General features: G+C 36.6%; 1 protein-coding gene across 1 annotated transcript in view; it reads right to left on the reverse strand.

Moving 5' to 3' along the window:
* Positions 1–255: 255 nt before the first annotated feature.
* The window catches only part of LOC134730983 (uncharacterized), a 78,796-nt gene continuing 66,999 nt past the window's right edge, over positions 256–12,052 (reverse strand). Inside the window, exon 4 of the mRNA XM_063606831.1 lies at positions 256–471. Coding sequence (XP_063462901.1) covers positions 395–471 — 77 coding nt within the window. The 3' untranslated portion in view covers positions 256–394. The remainder of the gene's footprint in view (positions 472–12,052) is intronic.

The following is a 12,052-nucleotide window of genomic DNA, read 5'->3' on the forward strand; positions in this document are numbered from 1 at the left end:
AGTATTCATAATATGAAACAAAAAAATTAAGGGTAGGATGTCTTCCAATTTTCGAAAATCTTTTTGATAGTGCTTCTCCATGAGTCAGGGGATTACCCACTCTTCTGCAAACTACACTCCTCGTGCTCCAAATCCTCCTATCTGAAGTTCCCTAGGGTCTGCTAAAATGCTTTTAGACTCTAGGTAGGTAGATTCTCATGGTTAATTTTCAAAAATAGAACCTATTTATTATTTAAAAATGCAAAAAGTGGTTTTAATGGTTTTATTTGCACAGTTAGAATTAAATCACATACACACATGCTATTCTGCTTTTATAGAAATAATAAAGATAATATTATAAAGAGTTCATAAACACGGTTTTTATATTGTATAATTTTCAGTGAAGAGCCAGCCATTACTTGACTGTTGTTGTTGGAGCTTTCCACTTCATTCCTATCAGGAAGATGAATGTCTTTGACCATAAGAAGCATCCTGTATGGTAGAAAAAGCATGAGATCTAGAATCAGACAAATACAATTTTAAATTTTGCCCACTTCTTAGAAAGAGTATCTTGACCTAGGACAAATTACTTTAACCTTTCACAATCTCAGATTGCTCACATTTTAAATGGGTGTGATATCTACCTTGACAGGCCACTGGGACAGTAAATTAAGATGACATTTTTAGAAATCTAGCACAATTCCTGATATGTATAATTGAGATTAAATTATTTATTTATTGCTATTATAATTTTCATCATCATCATCTTAAAGCCCTAGGACAGTTTCCATATAGGGGCATTACTGAAGGATATTTTTAGTAATTTATGATTCATGTCTACTATGTCCCTAAAATTTTTTTTAGCAACTTGACCTGCAGTGTTTATTCTTCCTTATATTGCTACCTGTTTTACGTTGTATATTTTTATGTAATTTATATAGCATTTTAATATGCTGTGTGATATACTAAAGTTATTTTTTGTTCAACCTTCATGATGAATTATTAACATAGAGTGAATATCCTATTTAATGTTAATGTTTTGGCCTTGGAAAATACATTTGGTATTATTATTGCCACTCTCACTCTCTGTCTGTATTTTCTTGAATATATCTTAACCCAGATCTTTATTATCAATGGCACTGCAACATACATTTTAATTATTAACAGGATATGATCAAGTTTTGTTCTTTAATTCATGAGTGTTATTTCATAACGAGTTTTATTTTATATTTAGTTTAATAACTTCTAATGATATTTTGACTCCCAGGAAGTAAGTAGGAAGACTGCTATTGGGACCACCATACAGGTCACAAGGATCTCGGGTAAGGCCACACAGTACTGCAGCTTGAGGCAGTACTATTTAATACATTGCCCTAGTCATGGCTTCTGTCTCCAGCAGCTGAGACTGGTACAAAGAAGACAACAGTATGAAGCAGATATGAAGGGTGAGGTAGACATGGATGGAGAAAAAGAAGAACAAGACCAGAGGATGTGTGAGGAGACGGTCAGGGTTACATTTTATTTTAGGACTAAGTCAAAATACATAATGAATCAGAGTCCTCTTTTATGATGCTTCTCACACATAATTTGGAAAACAATTAGGTTTAAAGAGCTAATTTCAGTTTGAATATTACTGTCTTCCTGTATTGTTTAAGGAACATTTTTTTCCATTCTATTTTATTTTGGGAGGCCATATAAATTAAATTTATTTTGTCTATAACTTCTGTGATAATTTAGATGGTATGCATTCAGATTTTAATTTTATTAGTGACTATCTTATATTTTTAAGTGATCAAAATTATATTTATCTAATTTTCAAAATAAAACAAGGATTTTTTTTGTTTCTAGTTAGTCAAAAAAACACTCTCATGGATTCCTCTGTATTTCTATATTCATCTACTTACCATTTCTCACTCTCCTGCAATTTTCCTAGTCTTCTGTAATGTAATTCAAAGAATATAAACCTGTAGTTCTTAAAACTCTTTTCAACATAGATTCTTCTTCATTTAATTTTATACATTCAATTTTGAAACCAAATTCCATAATTATGTAAGTAATTCTATTTGCTTTTTTTGTCTTAAATATTTATCATAAGTTCCTTTTACCTACAATTCTTAGATTCTATAATTCTTAGATTCTTTTTTATCCCCATTCTTAGATACTAAACTTTGATTCAATAATTGAAAGTCATCTATTTTGGAAGCATAACTTCATAGCAAAGCTGCTTTTATTTATATAAACATCTAAAACAATTCTGCTATACATTTTGCACATGAAAATTAATTTGGTTATGCAAAGACAGTGTGAGTGGTATATATTATTTTATTGTTTTCTGGAAGCTAGCCTTGTAGAAAGAAGTCTAATGTCTATAGAAGTTGAACTCATTTTTAATTTACTTGGATGATTATATTTTTAAATACTACCTGAGTATAGCTAGATAATAGAGTTTTTCGTAAGTTTCTGTAACTATGTTGTTTTTAGTTCAGAAACAATTTCTGCTATTATTTTGTATTATGTATTCTGCTCATAAGTTCTGTTGTCTCTTGAAAACATTTATTACCTTTGCCTCATTTTCTCTATATTTATTTCGATCTGTTTATACTTTTTGTCTGTGCTCTAGAGATATATCTTCAGTTAATCTTTTGCATCATGAATTGGAATTTAAAGCTTCTGATTTATAGCATCTGAATATGCTACTCATTCACAAACAAACTTTGCTCATATTTCTCTGTTCTTATGACCTGCTACTATTCATATGGTTGGTATTTTTTTAATCTAAAATATTCTTGCATTGCTTGCAGTAAATTTATTCCAGAGAGGCATGAGCCCTTTGAAACTAGGACAATGGTTTATGTATTTTATGTTGTGGTCTCTACGAGTTCATTTGCCATCTACCATTCCCCTCTAGTTCCATTCTTTATTTCTCTATTTAAAAGAAAGTTTCTATTTAATTCAGCTGTTGTCATATGGGAAACATTACACACTATGAAAATTGTCCTGGACTTTACACAAACCCTTCAACTGAACAACTCAGTCTAGCACATTGTAGGATCAGAGATGAAGTATTAAGGAGGTGTTCTGAAATTGCAAACTCAAGCCATGTCTCATTACCAATTCCTATTGAATGGTCTAGATTAGGGATCAGCAAACTACAGCCAAATCTGGCCCACCATCTGTTTTTGTGAATAAAGTGGTATTGGAACACAGCCATGCTTATTCATTTATGTATTGTCTATGACAGCTTTCAAGCTGTAATACAGAAATGAGTAGTGGCAACAGAAACCGTAAGGCCTGCAAAGCCTAAAATATTTATTATCTAGCCCTTTACAGCAAAAGTTTGCTGACACGTAATCTAAATTCTCTAGCCCAAATATAAACAGGAGTGCTAAGGAAATCTGACCCCCTTCACCCATAATGTCATCCATAAACAATGTGATCCCTTTTCTGGTAAGTAACCAGAATAGCCTGGAACATCAAAAATATCCATTTATACCTTATCACCAAGGTATCCTTGTTAGGGTTGCCAGGCAACACAGGGATGTCAAATTCAATTTGACTTTCATCATAAGTATGTCTTATGAAATATATGTTTATCTGAAATCTAGATTAACTAAGTATCCTGTATTTTTCTTTGCTAAATCCAGCAACCCCATCCCTGATGTACACCCCAAGGATATATGTAGATCAAATGAAACACCAGGTCCCATTGTAGTCAGGAAATCAAGACAGCCTATAGATAGAGAAACTACTTATAGGCTAGTATTTTGGGACTCCAAGTAAGAGAACACCCAACTCAGAATGAACTAAGCAATGATGAAATGTATTATTTTACAAAATGGAGTCTAACAGAGCATAGAGTCAGGGAGATACTCTACAGCATGGCTCCAGCTTTATGTTTCTGTCATTCTTGTTAGACTGCCCTTGTCTTTGTGCCGGAGTGATCCTCAAAACATAGCAAGGTAGCTGCAGAAATTCCTAACATTATAACCAGAGCTGTAACTTCCAGAGTCAGCAGTGAAGCTATATCATGTTATATGTCTTTTGAAGAAGGAGACAACCATTTTCCAGAAGCACAATAGCAAAATTCCATTGAAGTTTCATTGCCTAGAATTGATAAAAGAAATGAGAGTACCATGATTGTTTTGTGCTAATCATTTGAGGGTAGAAGGATATTGAGAAGTAGTCCATGATTACCATTACAGCTCACCTCTTTAGCTAACCAATATCTACAAATATTTTTAGAAATTCTAACATCTACATAAACACATTCATATCTTTCCTGAAGAAAGACCAAAATCTCTTCTGTATCCAGATCCAAGTGTGAATTTCCTGGCTTATATATATTCCTCCCCATCAGGTTCAGATATTGCTCCTGGCAACCTAAGGCTAAAAGATGAGGGATCTACCCCTAAAATAACTGGTACAAAAAGGACAGAAGGGACATGATAATAATATTAAATAAAATTCCCAATTGTAATAAAGGAAGAATGAGAAATTAAACTTGAGAGTCATTAGCCACACTATATATATTCTGTTGGAGAGACAAGATTTAATTCCCCAGGAAAATAATATGGTTTTTTTGTTTGTTTGTTGTGTGTGTGTGTTGTTGTTTGTTTTTTGAGACAAAGTATCGCCCTATCGCTAGGCTGGAGTGATGTGGCGTGATCTCAGTTCATTGCAACCTCCACCTCCCAGTTTCAAACGATCCTCCTGCTTCAGCCTCCCGAGTAGCTGGGACTATAGGTGTGCACCACCACACCCAGCTAATTCTTTTGTATTTTTAGTAGAGACGGGGTTTCACCATGTTGGCCAGGGTGGTCTTGATCTCTTGACCTTGTGACCCACCCGCCTCAGCCTCCCAAAGTGCTGGGATTACAGGCATGAGCCACCACACCCAGCCAATAATATGATTTTTAATGAGCCAACCTGGCAGCATTATTCTGTTCTGTGCATATAAATCCTTGAACATTTTCCCCTATGATCATACCTGAAGCAAGTGGTGTAAAGACAGACCTTGTAGAGAAAAGCTTCAACAAACCGTTTTAAGTAGCTGAAATTTTTATGGCAAGGATACTTCCACCGGAAAATGCAGTTCTCATAAAAATTTATTAGGTTTCAGGTATTTTTGCTTCCAGTCCACAATTAAAGAACTTGATTTACATGTGATCTTTGAATATGTAAATGCCTGTTTCTGGCTATACACTTCTGTGTCCTTCCCTTCTCTGTTGGCCCCAGATGAGTAGCCTCCGCCCTGAAGGAACGTGAATTAATTGTCTTTGGTGGAGAGGCACCACAAATAATCTAATCTTTTTCTTAGGATTGACCTCTTTTCCAAAAAAGAATGACTAATAGGAGGGACTTGAATGAAATCCCACTATGGTAACCTGAAAAACTGCTGTCTCTCTGTTGACATTTAGGTTAACTTTAGCTAGGAATAGAGAATTTGGCTATTCTACCCATCAGTAGACTTGGTTGTAGATCAAAGACATAACTTTTCTTAAAGTCACATAAGTCATATTTCTCTCCTATGTGCATTTGATTTGACCATATTCAGCTAAATCTTTTCTTTTAGGAATTTGCCAGTAGCATTGGGCAACAACACATCATTTCAATATTTCAAACTTTCCCTGTGGCTTTCCTAACACCAGAATCTGTATGGAAAATGATCTAAGTCCCAATGTACAATAGGCAACAGTTTAAAAGAATGTTGGCAAATGCTTCACCGATGGTCACCCACTTCCTAGCCTAGAATAGGTGGGTCTTTTAGAGTAGGGAATTCTCTCTTCTCTCCCCTCTACTCCCTCCACTCAGCAAATATACCTTTTAGGGTATGTTCGGTATGTTCCCTTGAGCACTCTCCTTCATTTTCCCACATTCTGTATCACTTAGGAAGCCTTCAACATAAGTAACAAAATGCTATTTCAAATTGGCTTAAATAAGGAAATACATTTATCTCATATAACTAGAATTCCAGACGTAGGGCAATGCCAAGTTTGGATATAAGGACACCAGTTGCCCTTCTCCATCATGTTTTTGGCTGTGCTCTTCTTTAAGGGTGGCAGCTTCATGCTCTGGCTTATTTCAATAGTGCCAGGCATTACTTTAAGACAGTAGAATGTTCTCCAAAATCAGAAAGTAGTTTATCTTTCCTCTGTTTCCTTACTAAAGACAAGCAAGATGCCCAGAAACACTCTAGCAATCTTTCCTTCTTGTTTCAGTGGTCAGGATTTGTCACGCATGTATGCATGAGCCAGTCTCTGGAAAGCAAATGGGAAGGCATTGCTGTTCAGAGTAATTACTTGGGGTAATTATTACAAACCCCAGTCATGTGTCAATGCACTAAAATGTGATGCAGTGACAGAAATGTTCTTTGTAGAGATGAAGCAGTGTTGCTGGTGATGTCTTTCTCCACCCTAGTACTAATTTTCCTATACCTTATTAGTTGCAGAAAAATGTGTTATTGTTTTAGATGACTTTCTGGTCCTTTTAAGCAGAATTTAGAAATAGACAGGAATTAGTATGCACTGATATTGCTATCTTACACATGTCACCTCATTTTTAAAAAAATCTGCAATAATAAATCCAAATTCTGAAGCACATTTTTGGTGGCAAGATAGCTCAATGAAACTTTTTTTAAAATTCACAAAATATGTCTTTTGGGATTTAGGAAAAATAAGGCAATATAAAACTTCAGAAGTAAGTTTCCAATTGTAAAGAAAGAACAAAGATGAAGTCTTAAGGGACCTTCCAATCTATAAAAGTAATTATTTTCCCTGGTAAGCTATAGTCTCTACTCTGAGACATGTGAGATGTTTTTCTCAAATTTTATTTGGCATTAGCTTGACTTCCACCATGCTTCACATACTGCATATCAGTCCAAGGCATTGAGACCTTTTCTACTTGATGTAGCAGGGGCAGCCCCTCCAGGTTGCAAGGCAGTAGGCCAAATATCTGTCTGAGTTATGAAGACATCTAAAGTGTGGAGGGTTATAAGTGCCCACCTCCAAAGCTGGTAATAAACATCCTTTGATAAAAAGTGCCCATTTCACTCTCGACACATCTAAAGTCCCTTTTTATAAAAAGACAAAAACTCAATGGGCTTGCAACATTGTATGCAATGGGAGGCCCTGATGTGTTTTATGAACAGATTGTTGAAGATGTACCTGAAAATGTAGTCCTCAGGCTCCAGCTTTTTCTCTAAACAGAACCTCTCTCCCTTATGTAAATCACACTTTAATCAAGTGAATTACTCCCACCAGCCATAATGCACACAATACACATTTCTTGAGTGTGTAACATGTGACATGTGCTATTCTGGGCACCAGGAACACAGAGATGAGAAAAAAAGAGGCTGATTGGCTCTCAAAGAACTCACAATCTAGTAAGAAAAACACCAGCCATGCTGACAAATAATTGCATTAGAAGAGGGCCGGTGCTATAACAGAGCTTTGCAGACACAAACAAGGGACAGAGAAGACAGTGGTCAGGGAAAGCGCCACTCAGATAATAGCTCTACCTTATCTGAGCCTTGAAGGATGATAAAGAGTTGTCCAACCTTTTTGCTTCCCAGTACTTTGATTTTACCTCTATCTTAGGACCTGTATTCTGTATGAATGCACTCCTGGTATGCGTCTGCCTGAACGAGAGTGCAAGCATCTCAAAAGCTGAGAACATCGCTTACTCATCAGTTTTACGCCCCGGGCTTCTTACCAAACTAGATTCCTAGAAGGGGTCAATGCATGTCTGTTGTGTCAATGTATGTCAGTCTTGGACCTCAACTCTGTTTCTGGTCAATTCAAATTCAACATATTTAATGTAAAAGTAATCTCCTCACATTAAACTCTCTCTCTCTGATTTGCCAATTTCTATCAATAATTTAGTTTCTCTCCATGTCATCATGAATCAAAAAATCTCTGAATTATATTTGATTCCTTCATCTACTTTATGCCTACATCTAATTACCTAAGACATCTTATTGATTGTCCTTTCATGGTTTCTATCTTGTGCTTCTGCCATTGTAGAATGCTACTTGAAGTCACTTCTGATGCTATGTTTATTTACATAGATTTCCAATTTCTCCCATTCTTACATACTTTTCCTTGAATTTCATCCGGAAACTCACTGCTATGTTTAAGGACTTCCACTTCTGACTCTATTTGCCATCTACCCAAACAAAACGAAAAGATATTCCTATGAAATACCTTTTTTACAAATCAGATATATTTTCCTCATAGCGAAAGATAAAGGGAGAGGACTAGAAAAAAATTGTCATCCTTTGGTATATTATCTATTGCTGCATAACATTTTACAGCACACTTAACAACTTAAAACAACACACATTAATTATACCACAGCTCCTGTGGATCAGGAGCTTGAGTGGGTTCTCTACTTCAGGATCTCCCAGACTGCAATCAAGGTTTCAGCTGGGCTAGAGTCTTCTTATCTGAGGCTCGGGGTCCTCACCAAGATTATGTGCTTGTGTTTGTTGGAAGAATTCTGTTCTTTGAAATTGGAGGACTGAAGCCCTCAACTCCTGCAGGCTGCCCACAGTTCCTGGCCATGTGTCCTTCTCCATAGGCAGCTCACAACATAAAGGCTTGCTGCTTTCAGGGCAGCAAGAGAGAAGAGAGAGTCTTCTTGGAGTTATATATGTATATACATTGTATTCTAATCATGGGAGTAACATCCCATCACCTTTACCACATAATATAATGTAATCACAACATTTACAGGTCACAGTTCTCACCCACACTCAAGGGGAGGGCATTACATAGAACCAGGGTAATCAACAGTCTCAATTCCTTTTTGATATTTGATTGGAGACATGCCTCACCTCTCCTCTTTCCCTTCTGCTTGCATCTGGGTCACCTGAAAAGAAAGCCTGGGTACTTCTTCCTTTGGAGCCAGTGGAGGTTCACTCCACACAAACCCTGCTGTGTGTGTGGGAACCTTAACCCCAGCCACACTCTCTGACAACCATAACAACCCCCATTCAAGTCTCCTTTCCCTGTTCTCTTAGGCCATGTTTGGACCAGGATGGGAAGCTAACCTTACACAAGAAATAAGACCTTCCATGCTGTCTGTGTGTGTGTGCGTGTGTGTGTGTATGTGTGTTTGTGTGTGATCATGTCTTGATATCTGAACCAAATTTGGGGGAGGGAGTAAATCCATCCTTTTTCCACAGAGCATTTAAATCAGACATGAAAATCAAGAGGTGGGCATCATGGGCAGACCCCTACTATTCACCACACCAGGTTTCATGTTGCCACAAGTGGAAATAACACATACTCCATCTGCTAAAAGCCATGTTCAGTCCTTGTGTTATGGGAGGTATAGGAACCAAGTTACCACAAGGATCTGCCTTGCTGCTATGAAAATATGCTGGATAACTATGGATACAAGAAAAACACATTTCTAGGATTTCATATTTTTAGACATTGGTAGGCAAAAATCACAAACTTAGTTATATATGCAATTGACAAAGAATAATTTAAAAATGAAAAGGTAATGAGAAAGTTTTAAATATTTAATTAGCATGAAATATGCGTACAAATGTGTCACAGGTAAAAATAGAAAGTAGGCTAAACGTAGCAAGAAAAACATGATTACATTTGCATCGCTACTATTAAAAAAAAATGTAGTGTTATTGTGTCCCCAGCTGTACCTGGTCATAAGAAAAATACAAATGAGATTTTTTTCATCCCCATCTCCACACAAGCAGTCCAAGTCCTTTAATTTTTATTCTGTGAAACACCAGTATCTAGAACGAGGAACTTTGGATGTCCATTGGCAGTGGGTCACTGGAAAGGAGGTAAAATATATATTGGAGAAGAACCAGTAATCATCGTTACAAGCCCCTTCATCGTCAATCCCAGTGCTTGTAAGAGGAAAATTCAGCCCTTTCTTCCACTTTGAGAAATCAAGCCCTGTTTCTCTTTTCTAGGATAGTCCCACCTTCCCACTACCCTTGTCTTTTTAGTCTTTGATTACCAAAAATATGCCTCCATAAATACTTATGTGCGTCTTTCTGACTTGTGCTTGGATATGTATCTTTTTGAGTCTTTTTTTCTATTTCAATATTGGCTTGAGAAAGCAAAGATTGCCCTCCCCTACCCCACTACCACTAGAGAGTAGAAAGGAGGAACAAAAACACAGAAAGTACAACAATTGATATTTCCAGCTATAATTCTGCCTCCAAAAATAAATTTGTTTTAAGGTAGATACTCTTCCTAAAACAATGATAAAATCTCCACTAGTTAAAAATACTTGAATGAAGCCAAGGAATTTGAATATTCCAGCTGTATGGGAAGCTTATAGTGAGCAGGGGCCATGTTTTATTTTTCTTTACAATTACAGTGTTCATGATGGTGCCAGGCACTACGGCACTTTTTAATTAATTAGAAGAGATGTTCTTATCTATGCTAATATACCAGAATTCTTTATCCTTTGATTTGTGAAATAGATTCACTACGCAAACCTTAAAACTGCATTTATTTTCAAAGAAAAAGTTTTAAAAAAAGTCTTCCATTGGTGGTGTGTAGGAAGTGATAGATTAATTTTTATCTTTTGCTGAGTAATTTGTTAACATGGTATGTTGACTGTGACTCTACCACCCAATATTCAGCTTTCCTCTGTTACAAGGTTCTATCAGTTAGGTGTTGCTGCAAAACAATCCACCTTAAGACTCAGTTATTAAACGGAAGATTATTTATTATTAAATCTCATGAGTCACAAGGCTTGGTGTTGGTTGATCTTGACTGGTCTTACTCATGTTTCTGCAGGTTAGTGTTACTCCATGTGCCTCTCATCCTCCACCTAAAAGTTGAAGGGTAGCCCAGGCATATCCTTCTTGTGGTGATGACAGAGTCTGTAAAGAGCAAAGTTTTTCAAACTCAACTCTATTGATGTTTTAGGTTGAATATTTTTTGTTGTAAAGAGTTATTCTATCATAGGATGTTCCACAGGATCTTGGGCCGGTACCCACTGGGTGCCAGTAGAATCCCCCAAGTTGTGGCCAAAAATGCTCCCAGATATTGCCAAATTCCCCTAGGGAAAAAGCTGCCCCTAGTTGAGAACCACTTTTCTAGAGTACAAGCAGAAATACACAAGGTTCATGAGTCCTGGGCTTGCAGCAGGCATACCGTCACTTCTACCTCACTCCGTTGGTTAAAGCAAGTTACATGGAGAACCCAGTCAAGCAAAGCAACAGGGCACCCAACTCATAGTGAAGTTATAACACATGAGAAGGAACACCAATACAGGAAAGTAAGAAGAATTGAGCTATTAAAACAATAAATTTATTTCAACAGTTATGAGTTCAAGAACTTTACTCTGGTATAGACTTTCTTCCAAGACTAAAATAACGTTTTCTATAATTTGTGATCTTATTAGATAGAACAAGCTCCCAGGACTTAGATCCTGTACTACTACTCCTTCCTTTTGGGTCTGATTAGTTAAAATACCTACTAGACATAATAGGCATTGAACAAATAAAATAATATCAACACCTTTATACATTAGGTTTTCTGAATATAATACACAAAGTAATCAAATCGAAAAATTCTTTATGCTGTAAACTTCTATAAATACTAATAGTAATTTCTTACCTAAAATTGTATATTCACAAATAACCATGTATGTATACAGGGAAACATAGAATAGCTTGCTTCGTGGTAGAACAATACAAATGCAGCATGTACACTCTGTGAAGGAGAGCTGTACATGTGTGTTATACAGTAAATGATGCAATTTAAGACCTAAAAATTTCCAATTGAGAAACAAAAACAGGTTGTAAATGTTGGTTAATACTTTTTTTTTTTTTTTTTTGAGACAGAGTCTCACTCTGTAGACAGGGCTGGAGTGCTGTGGCACCATCTCTGCTCCCTGCAACTTCCACCTCCTGGGTTCAAGCAATTCTCCTGCCTCAGCCTCCCAAGTATCTGGGATTACAGGTGCCTGACACTACGCCCAGCTAATTTTTTGTATTTTTGGTAGAGACGGGGTTTCACCATGCTGGCCAGGCTGGTCTCAAACTCCTGACCTCATGATTCACCTGCCTTGGCCTCCCAAAGTG

The sequence above is a fragment of the Pan paniscus genome, chromosome 7 (assembly GCF_029289425.2).
Source record: "Pan paniscus chromosome 7, NHGRI_mPanPan1-v2.0_pri, whole genome shotgun sequence".
NCBI classification, from domain to species: Eukaryota; Metazoa; Chordata; class Mammalia; order Primates; family Hominidae; genus Pan; species Pan paniscus.